Source organism: Staurois parvus, unplaced genomic scaffold, assembly GCF_062004578.1.
Source record: "Staurois parvus isolate SC_StPar_1 unplaced genomic scaffold, SC_StPar_1.0 ptg000799l, whole genome shotgun sequence".
NCBI lineage: Eukaryota > Metazoa > Chordata > Amphibia > Anura > Ranidae > Staurois > Staurois parvus.
Window position 1 is genome coordinate 1,817,449 of NW_028318595.1, and position 12,884 is coordinate 1,830,332.

General features: G+C 49.5%; 1 protein-coding gene across 7 annotated transcripts in view; it reads left to right on the plus strand.

The window, feature by feature from the left end:
* SHQ1 (SHQ1, H/ACA ribonucleoprotein assembly factor) overlaps positions 1–12,884 on the plus strand; it is a 105,291-nt gene that overhangs the window by 41,999 nt on the left and 50,408 nt on the right. For all 7 annotated transcript variants that reach the window (XR_016306546.1, XM_089654803.1, XM_089654802.1 and 4 more), the window contains exon 7: positions 6,510–6,622. Coding sequence is in view for 6 of the 7 variants with exons in the window: in XM_089654803.1 (XP_089510929.1) it covers positions 6,510–6,622 (113 nt within the window). In the remaining variant the exon portion in view is untranslated. The remainder of the gene's footprint in view (positions 1–6,509; positions 6,623–12,884) is intronic.

Sequence of the window (12,884 nt, forward strand, 5' to 3'; positions counted from 1 at the left end):
CTCTCCCCCGTTCCCCTCGCGCGCTCTCTCCCCCTCTCTCCCCCGTTCCCCCTCGCGCGCTCTCTCCCCCGTTCCCCCTCGCGCGCTCTCTCCCCCGTTCCCCTCGCGCGCTCTCTCCCCCTCTCTCCCCCGTTCCCCCTCGCGCGCTCTCTCCCCCGTTCCCCCTCGCGCGCGCTCTCTCCCCTCTCTCCCCGTTCCCCTCGCGCGCTCTCTCCCCCTCTCTCCCCGTTCCCCCTCGCGCGCTCTCTCCCCCTCTCTCCCCCGTTCCCCCCTGCCCGTGCTCCTCCCTCTCCCCCCGTTCCCCCCTGCGTGCTCCCTCTCTCCCCGTTCCCCCCTGCGCGCTCCCTCTCTCCCCCGTTCCCCCCTGCGCGCTCCCCTCTCCCCCGTTCCCCCTGCGCGCTCCCTCTCTCCCCGTTCCCCCCTGCGCGCTCCCTCTCCCCCCCGTTCCCCCTGCGCGCTCCCTCTCTCCCCCGTTCCCCCTCGCGCGCTCCCTCTCTCCCCCGTTCCCCCTCGCGCGCTCCCTCTCTCCCCCGTTCCCCCTCGCGCGCTCTCTCCCCCGTTCCCCCTCGCGCGCTCTCTCCCCCGTTCCCCCTCGCGCGCTCTCTCCCCCGTTCCCCCTCGCGCGCTCTCTCCCCCGTTCCCCCTCGCGCGCTCTCTCCCCCGTTCCCCCTCGCGCGCTCTCTCCCCCGTTCCCCCTCGCGCGCTCTCTCCCCCGTTCCCCCTCGCGCGCTCTCTCCCCCTCTCTCCCCCGTTCCCCCTCGCGCGCTCTCTCCCCCGTTCCCCCTCGCGCGCTCTCTCCCCCGTTCCCCCTCGCGCGCTCTCTCCCCCGTTCCCCCTCGCGCGCTCTCTCCCCCGTTCCCCCTCGCGCGCTCTCTCCCCCGTTCCCCTCGCGCGCTCTCTCCCCCGTTCCCCTCGCGCGCTCTCTCCCCCGTTCCCCCTCGCGCGCTCTCTCCCCCGTTCCCCTCGCGCGCTCTCTCCCCCGTTCCCCCTCGCGCGCTCTCTCCCCCGTTCCCCCTCGCGCGCTCTCTCCCCCTCTCTCCCCCGTTCCCCCTCGCGCGCTCTCTCCCCCTCTCTCCCCCGTTCCCCCTCGCGCGCTCTCTCCCCCGTTCCCCCTCCGCGCGCTCTCTCCCCCGTTCCCCCCTCGCGCGCTCTCTCCCCCGTTCCCCCTCGCGCGCTCTCTCCCCTCTATCCCCCGTTCCCCCTCGCGCGCTCTCTCCCCCGTTCCCCCTCGCGCGCTCTCTCCCCCTCTCTCCCCCGTTCCCCCTCGCGTGCTCTCTCCCCCGTTCCCCCCTCGCGCGCTCTCTCCCCCTCTCTCCCCCGTTCCCCCCTGCGCGCTCCCTCTCTCCCCCGTTCCCCCCTGCGCGCTCCCTCTCTCCCCCGTTCCCCCTGCGCGCTCCCTCTCTCCCCGTTCCCCCCCTGCGCGCTCCCTCTCTCCCCCGTTCCCCCTCGCGCGCTCTCTCCCCCTCTCTCCCCCGTTCCCCCTCGCGCGCTCTCTCCCCCTCTCTCCCCCGTTCCCCCTCGAGGGAGAACGGGGGAGAGAGGGAGCGCGCAGGGGGGAACGGGGGAGAGAGGGAGCGCGCAGGGGGGAACGGGGGAGAGAGGGAGCGCGCAGGGGGGAACGGGGGAGAGAGGGAGCGCGCAGGGGGGAACGGGAGGGAGAGCGCGCGAGAGGGAACGGGAGAGCGAGAGGGAACGAGGGAGCACGAGGGAGTGAGAGGGAACGAGGGAGTGAGAGGGAACGAGGGAGTGAGAGGGAACGAGGGAGTGAGAGGGAACGAGGGAGCGAGAGGGAACGAGGGAGCGAGAGGGAACGAGGGAGCGAGAGGGAACGAGGGAGCGAGAGGGAACGAGGGAGCGAGAGGGAACGAGGGAACGAGGGAGCGAGAGGGAGCGAGAGAGAGGGAGGGAGCGAGAGAGAGGGAGGGAGCGAGAGAGAGGGAGGGGGCGAGAGAGAGGGAGGGGGCGAGAGAGAGGGAGGGGGCAAAAATATCACTAAAATGGATGAAAAGGATGGACTAGAGTGACCGACTAAATACATCAAAAGATAAAGAGCAATAAAGATGGTGGAGTCACAATGCCAGGAAAAATATGACAAATGTGGTAGGAGAGGAGAAAGTATTAAAGTGAAGGTGTAACAAAAATAGAAGATAGAGACTAATACATAGAGAGAAGGAAGGCAGATGAGTGAGAAAGAAGATCAGAGAGAAAGAGGGGGGGAGAGAAAAATGAGAGGGGGGGGAGAGAAAGAAAATGAGAGGGGGGGGAAGAGATAGAGAATGCAGTAGAAAATGTGAGGGAACGAATGAATATGAATGAGGGAGAGAATGAATGAGATTGGGGGGGGGGGGGGGGGAGAATATACATGAGAGATAATGAAATATAAAATGAGGGGGGGGGAGAGAAAATGAGAGGGGGGGGAAGAGAGAGAGAATGCAATAGAAAAATGTGAGGGAACGAATGAATATGAATGAGGGAAAGAATGAATATGAATGAGGGAGAGAATGAATGAGATTGGGGGGGGGGGGGGGAATACATGAGAGAGAGAGCGCGCGAGGGGGAACGGCGGAGAGAGGGAGAGAGAGCGCGCGAGGGGGAACGGGGAGAGAGGGAGAGAGAGCGCGCGAGGGGGAACGGGGGAGAGAGGGAGGAGAGAGCGCGCGAGGGGAAACGGGGGAGAGAGGGAGAGAGAGCGCGCGAGGGGAAACGGGGGAGAGAGGGAGAGAGAGCGCGCGAGGGGAAACGGGGGAGAGAGGGGAGAGAGAGCGCGCGAGGGGAAACGGGGGAGAGAGGGGAGAGAGAGCGCGCGAGGGGAAACGGGGGAGAGAGGGGGGAGAGAGCGCGCGAGGGGGAACGGGGGAGAGAGCGCGCGAGGGGGAACGGGGGAGAGAGCGCGCGAGGGGGAACGGGGGAGAGAGGGGGAGAGAGCGCGCGAGGGGGAACGGGGGAGAGAGGGGGAGAGAGCGCGCGAGGGGGAACGGGGGAGAGAGCACGGGGAGAGAGGAGAGAGGGAGCGCGCAGGGGGGAACGGGAGAGAGAGGGAGCGCGCAGGGGGGAACGGGGGAGAGAGGGAGCGCGCAGGGGGGAACGGGGGAGAGAGGGAGCGCGCAGGGGGGAACGGGGGAGAGAGGGAGCGCGCAGGGGGGAACGGGGGAGAGAGGGGGAGAGAGCGCGCGAGGGGGAACGGGGGAGAGAGCGCCTCGCGCGCTCTCTCCCCCTCTCTCCCCCTCTCTCCCCCTCTCTCCCCCTCGCGCGCTCTCTCCCCCTCTCTCCCCCTCTCTCCCCCTCTCTCCCCTCTCTCCCCCTCTCTCCCCCTCTCCCCCTCTCTCCCCCTCTCTCCCCCTCGCGCGCTCTCTCCCCCGTTCCCCCTCGCGCGCTCTCTCCCCCGTTCCCCCTCGCGCGCTCTCTCCCCCGTTCCCCCTCGCGCGCTCTCTCCCCCGTTCCCCCTCGCGCGCTCTCTCCCCCGTTCCCCCTCGCGCGCTCTCTCCCCCGTTCCCCCTCGCGCGCTCTCTCCCCCGTTCCCCCTCTCGAGCTCTCTCCCCCGTTCCCCCTCGCGCGCTCTCTCCCCCGTTCCCCCTCGCGCGCTCTCTCCCCCTCTCTCCCCCGTTCCCCCTCGCGCGCTCTCTCCCCTCTCTCCCCCGTTCCCCCTCGCGCGCTCTCTCTCCCCTCTCTCCCCCGTTTCCCCTCGCGCGCTCTCTCTCCCTCTCTCCCCCGTTCCCCCTCGCGCGCTCTCTCTCCCTCTCTCCCCCGTTCCCCCTCGCGCGCTCTCTCTCCCTCTCTCCGCCGTTCCCCCTCGCGCGCTCTCTCTCCCTCTCTCCGCCGTTCCCCCTCGCGCGCTCTCTCTCTCATGTATTCCCCCCCCCCCCCAATCTCATTCATTCTCTCCCTCATTCATATTCATTCTTTCCCTCATTCATATTCATTCGTTCCCTCACATTTTTCTATTGCATTCTCTCTCTCTTCCCCCCCCTCTCATTTTCTCTCCCCCCCCCTCATTTTATATTTCATTATCTCTCATGTATATTCTCCCCCCCCCCCCCCCCCAATCTCATTCATTCTCTCCCTCATTCATATTCATTCGTTCCCTCACATTTTTCTACTGCATTCTCTATCTCTTCCCCCCCCTCTCATTTTCTTTCTCTCCCCCCCCTCTCATTTTTTCTCTCCCCCCCTCTTTCTCTCTGATCTTCTTTTCTCACTCATCTGCCTTCCTTCTCTCTATGTATTAGTCTCTATCTTCTATTTTTGTTACACCTTCACTTTAATACTTTCTCCTCTCCTACCACATTTGTCATATTTTTCCTGGCATTGTGACTCCACCATCTTTATTGCTCTTTATCTTTTGATGTATTTTAGTCGGTCACTCTAGTCCATCCTTTTCATCCATTTTAGTGATATTTTTGTTTCCTCGTTCGGTGTCTTTTCTTCTTTCTGGATCTCTCTTTGTCCCTCCTTCGTTCTCTGTGTCACTATGGCTACAGTGCTCTGCATCGTGCCGTGTTACATTGTACATATCCAGTACCTTGCAGAGCCCTCTGTTCATATATCACTAGCCGAGCTGCAGCCTGGCTCCGCCAACCTGCACCGCTGTCTGACTCACTTTAATCTGCTTGATGGACACCAGAGGAATTCTCCTCGGCTGCTGGTGACATCATTCACTCATCCTGACTGCCTCGTCTCCTCCATCTGTTCATTTTTCCTTTTTCATTGTTTTTCTTTTTTTTAATTATCAAATCCATCAAATATAACAGAGAATTACTTTTTTGTTTCCTGAATGCTTAAAGGACCACACCACCCAAAATTCGTATCTGCTGGCAAGCTGATTTAGCTGCTTTTGGAGATGCCTGGACAAGTTTTACCCAACTGCCAGGGCCATCACAAAGCCAAATGATGCCCTGGAGTTAAACCTTCGTAATGTAGAATAAATCATTGGTAACGGCAAAAAATGTACGCCTTCATTTAGGAAGGGGAAGGGGGGTGGAGACACCAACTAATAGTCAAAAAAACTGGTGTCTCCAAGGGGTATAAAGAGACTTTATGATTTTGCTCCTTGAAGGTAATGTAACAGGTTGTCTTCAAGGAAGAAACCTCCACTTGTTGATACTTTGCTTCAGAGTTGGAAGCCAACACCTATCCTTGTTTAATCTTCATGTCACATGGTGTGGTGGCCAGGGGCGGACTGACAACTCATGGGGCCCCCGGGTAAAAGGGGATCATGGGGCCCCTACATCCTTGCCCACACTCAAACCACACCCAAAAACCCTATGAAAGGTACTAGGGGCATCTCATGGGGCCCCCTACTGACCCTGGGCTCTCGGGCAGTGCCCAAGTACCTGAATGGTCAGTCTGACCCTGGTGGTGGCTTACACAGGGTAATGTTTCCAGGTGACAACGCTCATTTGCTTTACTGGGGGAGTTGCGCTTTCATCCTAGGACAGGACTGCAGATCAACCCCACCGCTCCCCACCCAAGCTCCATAACTTTGCGTGGAAGCAGTTGCCTTTCTGCAGAGGTCCGAAACACCCCCTGCTGTTCCAGGGCTAGAGCTAACCAATCGGCAAACCTTTTGCTACCTGCTGATTGGAGAACTTAAGCTTTGACTCTGACTCAGTAAAGGAGCATGTTGGACCTATGCAGAGAGGCCACTGCTTACACACACAGAACAAAGGTCCTTCTCTGCAGTATGCTAGTTTTTAAATACACTATAGTAAAAAAAATATTAAAAAATATTTTTTTCTCTATTTACCTTTTTTGTTTTTTTTTTAACTTCTCACCAGCATCACACATATATGGATCTGCACAGAGGTGGGCCATAAAGAGTAACTCAACTTTCGTGGGGAAATAATATATATGCAAATAAAAGAAAAAATAATACAGCATGTTCAATTCCAACAACAGTCGTATTGTAATTTAAAGGTGATTAAAAATTGTTACATTTCAATCTGCAGTGCTGTAATGTTCTGCAAAAATGCAATGCAATATGGCAACCTGGAGGCATTCTGTACACAGATCAAGTACCCACAATTGACAGCTGATAGGCAAGGCTCCCAATTACATCATCAGTGCATGCCAATCACAGTGAGTGCTTGATCGCAAGCTCCACTCACTAGCCTCCAGCGTCAGATGCTATTTAAAGGTACAGCTGCAAGGGGTTAAATTTAGAAAATGAATAACTATTTTTAAAGGAAATACCACCTAAAAAAAAGCCCTATTTGCAGCCCCCCCAGAAAAAAATCTCATGGCGCCACTTCTGTATCTTAAATACTAACAAAGCCATTATCTGGAAAATACATGTAGCTTGAATGGCTTTGGAGCGCAACTGGTTAAATTGCCATAAAACATCTGTGCGTAAAGAGTGGAAAACAAAAACTTTACTTTTTAATTTGGTGTTTTAAAGCGGTGTTCTGGTTTTTCTTTACGTCAGAGTTCATTCAAGGCTGCTTCTGTTTTTTTTTTTTGTTAAGCGTTTTGCTGACTGTACACGGTTGAAAGGACGTTGTTGTTTCTTGCAGAGCTGACCTCTTTGAAGACGATACTGTTAAACAGTTGCTGAACTACAAAACCTGGTGGGAGGAGATACAGAAGAGAACCTCAAATGTTTCCCCAGAAAGTGAGGACAAAAGAGGTAAGATATGTCGGGGAATTTACCGGTGAAGTAGTGCAAAAGAGGAGCAGAAATGCATTTAAGCAGACAGGTTTCCTATAAGATCCTTAAATGATAAGTTCACCTTCTCATGGAAAATTGAAAGGTGAACGAACTCCAAACATTCTGGCCACTCCACTGGACGCCGCTGCACATAGCGATCATGATGCTCAGTACGTCCGGTGTAGAGTTCTGTACACCACAGTACACATCCCTGTAGTATCATACTGGCCAAGAGTTCATTGGTCATCACAGCCTCGTGACTGGGATGACCAATGAGAAGTGCATCTGAGACTTCTTTAGGTAGGGTGTTCCAGAAGATGGAAGTGCTTCTCACTGGTCAACATGGTCATGCTGACCAATGAATGCTTGCCATTGTGATCATTATGATAGATTATTATTATACAGGATTTATGGCGCCGACAGTTTGCTCAGTGCTTTACAATATAACGGGAGACAATACAGCAACAATACAGTTCAATACAAGAAGGTTAGGAGGGCCCTGATCCTGGGAGCTTACAATCTAAGAAGGAGGGGCTAGTGGTACAAAAGGTAGTAATTGTGGGGGATGGACTGGTAAGAGGAGTGGAAGATTCCATTATTAGCTGAGGGCAGGATAGGCTTCCCTGAAGAGAGAGGATTTCAGAGATTGCCTAAAAGTGAGCAGAGTAGGCGATAGTCTGATAAATTGGGGTAGAGAGTTCCAGAGGATGGGGTAAGCTCTGGAGAAGTCCTGGAGACGAGCATGGGAGAAGGAGACAAGGGAGCTAGAGAGCAGGAGGTCACTCTGGGGCTGTGTATTGTGGTGTATGGTGCACAGACCACTACACCAGCAGCATGTGTATCCAGTCTGGAGGGATGGCCAGGATATTTGGAGTTAGGAGATATTACATTTTTTGTGAAAGGGTGAACTTTCCCATTATAGAGGACCTGAACTGTGAAAGCTGTACCAAAAAAGACAGAGGAATATTCCCTTGTATTACCTGTGATATCCCTGCAGCTGATCTTATTTTCCGATTTATTGATTTAATATTTTTTGTTCCACTGTATGGGGGGAGATTTTCTAAAACGGCAGCACACAAATTCTGGTGCAGCTCTGCATAGCAATCAATCAGCTTCTGACTTCAGCTTTTTGAATTAAGCTTTGAAAATAAAACCTAGACATTGATTGGTTACTATGCACAACTGCACCAGATTCTGTATGTTCCAGTTTTAGTAAATCTCCCTCCGTGTCTCTGTGAGACTCAGTCATGGTAGCAGAAGTTTTGCTTCCTGATGTCAGAGCTGCCCTCCTGATGATTAGGGGATCTGATGACTGGTGGTGGAATATTCAACAAGCAGCAGGGAAGCACAGGGGCAGCGGAGGATTCACAGGATAAAGGATGAAGGAGCAGGGAGATTCTTGTACTGCAGGTCCTCAGGTACAGCTTCCTTTCCAGCAAAGAGAGAGGTGAGCAGCACAAACAGCGACATCACCAGATCCTTCCCCAAATCTCAGTGCCTTTTGATGATCTCTCACTGCATATATACAGCAATGAGGCTCAAGGTACAGGAGTATCTGCTGCTGCTATTTCATAGAAGGAATTCAAGGCAAAATGTTGAATTTTAAGAGTATTGCTTATGCACAATTAACTTTTTTGAACATTTCATCTAACATAGCAAATCCTCATTTTGGGTTAAGGTCCACTGTTTGGGTGTATTCATGGTATCCATGGTTGCCGTGTACAGTGTCTGATTAAGGTTGTTCCCTTTACCCCGCTGGTCAGCAAACATTGTGCCTGGCCCAAGCTTCTGCCAGTCATACCATGGTGATCCTTTCTTTCCTTGTTTCATGAGCGCTTAATGATCTTTGAGAGCTCTGTGCTCGGGACACAGTTCACAATCACACATAGTAACACCATGCTGGAATCCAGCTGAGCCTTGCCTGAAACCACCTCTTTTAACCACTTCAAGTCCGGATACTTTCACCCCCTTCCTGTCCAGGCCAATTTTCAGATTTCAATGCTATCACACTTTGAATGACAATTGCGCGGTCATGCAACACTGTAACCATATGAATTTTTTAGCATTGTTTTGAGATAGATAAAACTTTATTTTGGTGGTATTTATTCACCGCTGGGATTTTTTATTATTTTTTTTTGCTATATAAATAAAAAAGTCCAAACATTTTGAAAAAAAAGTGTTTTTCCTATAAAATTTTGCAAATCTTTCTTCATAAATCTTGGCCAAAATTTATTCAGTTATCTTTTTAGTAAACAAAAAATAACCTTTAGTTTATAACTAAAAATTATAATTTTTCAAAAATGTTTTTTAAAATTTTTATTTTATTTTTTATATTTGTTTTATTTTTAACATACTGTCACCCTAGTGACACTGTACTAATTGTGGGGGGTGATGAAGATTTTTTTTTTTGTTTTGTTTTTTACACTGATTGCTTTTACACCCATAAAGGCTGTAAAAGCAATAATTTCTCCTTCTCTCTGACTGCATTCTTGCAGCCATTGAGAAATACTGTGAGAGCTGTGATTGGTCACAGCTTGTCACATGGTACAAGGCTGTTGTTAATAACCTTGTACCATGTGACCTCTGTGATCATTCATTCTCCATCAGACGGGGAGATCAATTGATCTGAATCCTTAGTCTGAAGATATGCCACTGACTCTAGCTATGGGCTGGATAAAATCTTAGAGCAGCCCGGATGTAGCCCATGGGCTTTAGTTTGCAGGCCCCTGCAGCCAATCCACTGCTTTCACATGTGCAGATATGGTGACAGACAGAGAGCAGAATGTTGACCTCATCTGTTTGCTGCTCTTCCTTCACAGTCCAGTTGCAGGGAAGTTGAAGGAAGACCAGGCTGTGTTGCTGAACCGCAGTATAAAAATACAAGGTGACTAACCTGTCCCTGCAGAACTGTCAGGACAAGCTGGAGAAAATTTTAAATCCTTTGGTAGATATTTGAATTTCAGCCGTGTGTTTGGAGTTCAACTCTTATGTCAGGAATGGTGAATTTCAGCGTCTGGAGAGTATGGATGGAGATGTGCACTGTGGGGAAGTGCTGACCTTTGCATCACATCATTGTTTTGTAATGATGTTACAGGTCCTTAGGAAAGCCATGACTTTATAGAATCACAGGTCGGTGGGTCATGAAAACCAAATGTGACTTATAATACCAAGTGTGAAGTATTGTGTGAAGTATAAACGTTGCTAAGTTCTATCCAGCGATTCCTCCCAGGACATTGTATAAATAAATTCCTGTAAAAGAAAGTCATATAAATAAGGTTTAGTGAAGGCAGATCATTGGAGCCCAGTGATGTCATGTCTTCATCAGTCAGATATAACACCGAGGAGGTCTGTTTTCTGGAACGGAGGTCTGTTTCTGCTTGTGGTGAGTTGGGGCTAATGAAATGGCAAAATGGCACCATACCGAGAAAAGTATGGGGGTGGTTGTTGCGGAAAATGCTAATTGTTTGGCTATCACTGGCTTCTGTATGATCTTCCTAGCCTAGATTGTAAGCTTGAAAGAGCAGGGCCCTCGATCCCCTCATGTTTTGCATTGTATTGGTATTGTTCTGTCACATGTTCTGTCCCCCTTTGTAATGTACAGCGCTGAGCGAACCATTGGCGCTTTATAAATACTGTATAATAATAATCTTGCTGTCCGGAAACAAGCAGGCAGTTCAGGAAAGCCAGACTGAAGCTAAACACCTAAACTGCATACTTGTTTCAGGACAGTGATTTACAGTGTATTGAAGCTATTCAGTTTTAACCACTTCCAGACCGGACACTTTTACCCCCTTCCAGTCCAGGCCAATTTTCAGCTTTCAGTGCTATCACACTTTGAATGACAATTGCACGGTCATGCAACACTGTACCCATATGAATTTTTTAGCATTTTTTTGAGACAGATAAAGCTTTATTTTGGAGGTATTTATTCACCCTGGGATTTTTATTTCTTTTGCTATGTGAATTAAAAAGTCCAAAAATTTTTTTTAAAAAAATTGTTTTTCTTATAAAATTTTGCAAATAAATAGTATTTCATCACAAATCTTGGCCAAAATTTATTCTGTTATATTTTTAGTAAAAAAAAAAATAACCAAAATTAGTTTATAACCAAAAATTATAATTTTTAAACATTTTCTTTTTTATATTTTTTATTTTTTTTACATACTATCACCCTAGCAGTACAGTGTCACCATGGTACTTGGGGGTGATGAAGATTTTATTCTTTTTTTTTTTTTTTTTTTTACACCGATTTCTTTTACACCCATAAAGGATGTAAAAGCAATCATTTGTCCTTCTCTATGGCTGCATTCTTGCAGCCATTGAGAACTACTATGTGAGCTGTGATTGGTCACAGCTTGTCACATGGTACAAGGCTGTTGTGAATAGCCTTGTACCATGTGACCTCTGTGATCATTCACAGATTTCACACATAGTAAGCAATGATGTCAGAAGTGACATCTTGCTTACTACTCTGCATGTGATCACTGATTGCAGCCTACGTAAGGGTGGCTTTGAATGCAGCGCAGTGTGCCCATGTCTTTTGTGTGTGTTACCTGTGCTTTCATATAGACTTCTATTAGATGAGGCATTTTTGCTGCGTTTTCTGAAAGCGCACCAAATGTCCTGAATGCTGCATCCTTCCTGCGCTTTCAGAAAACGCACCAAAAACGCCAGATCCAATAAAAGTATATGGGAAAGCGTGGATAACCCGCGTGAAGACCACACTGTGCTGCACTCCTGCTGCAGCCACACTGCAGCGGGCAGTTTGGAACCACCTTGATTCTTCCTGTACGGGTTTCTATATAGCCCAGTTTTGCCTTTTAACCTCTTCACATCCTTAGGCCGTTTTTAAATATTCCTGCGCTTGACGTGATTAAAGGATAAATTCACCTTTCGGAACATGTTACACGTTCTACCCACTTTTAGGGTGCAACATGTAACATGTTCCTGCTCTTGCAACTCTCCACCCGATTCCCCTTTTTATTATGAAAGCGGATTGGGGATCTTCTCCCTGCTGTAATACTTTGAAAAGAGCATGGCCGTGAAGGGTTTCGCTCACACAGCTGCGTCATTCATTCACAAAATTCTGTGGATGAATGAATGAAGTATCGACAGCCTTTGCGCTTGACAGCTTGTAGTTCCCATTGGACTGTGAGGGCACTGGTGAGCATCCCTGTAGTCCATTGATTCCTCCTGTCATGCAGTAACTGCCTGCACATACAAGGTACAGACAGCTTATACTGACAGTCTGCAGGAGCACTGCATTGCTGATCGCAGCTGAAATGCTTTACAGGATCCTACATTAAAAAAAAAAATATATAAAAAAAAGTAAATACAAACGTGTGCATTATTATTATTTTTATTTAATTTTTTATTTATTTTTAAAGGTGAACATATCCTTTGAAACAAACTTGCTGATTGTTTTTTTTTCCCCAGCCAATTGGCGGATTATTGTTTTTATGGTAGTACGAAGGACTGAACCCCCACCCATTCCTCTGGGGAGCCCGGGTCCATTGCAAATCTCCCTAATAGTTATATCCAGGGGAGATTGAGGACCAGGAACAAATGAACTCGAAAGCAACGAGGATGTCAATACTTCCGAGTTCAGAGCTGTCATTCCTCAGCTACTGTAGCCAGGAAAGCAGTTTATCAAGCATGATCTGTACTTGCTTAGCTGTGTTGGAGGGCGGGGGAGACATTGGGGTCTAATAGACCCCTGATGTCTCCATAAAGAGGTCCTGTCATCTGCCTGTGTTATCACATAGAGGGCCTGTTAGACTCCATGTAATAGCAATAAAGTTAAATGAAAGAAAAAATAAAGTGTAAACAAATTAAATAAAAAAACAAACAAAAAAAAAAGCACCCCCCATATACACACAAATGCATGCATAAGTTCTGCACATGAATATAAACAGTGATTGCGCCACGCATGTGAGGTTTTATTCTCCAGGGCCTCGGATTTCAGTAAAAAAAAATAAAAAAAAAAAATAAAATATATATATATATATATATATATATATATATATATATATATATATATATTTACACACACACGCTGTTTTGGGGTACTGAGTAATTTTCTACAAAAATATGTGGATTTTAGCATGTGAAAAAAAAACCAACAATTTCCCGAATGCAACCTGGTTCAAGAGTGCACCTGTCATTTCATTGCACACAAGAATTCGGTATAGGTAAGGTAATGGATTAGAAAATGTATTTGTAGTAGGCAGGTGGAGTAATT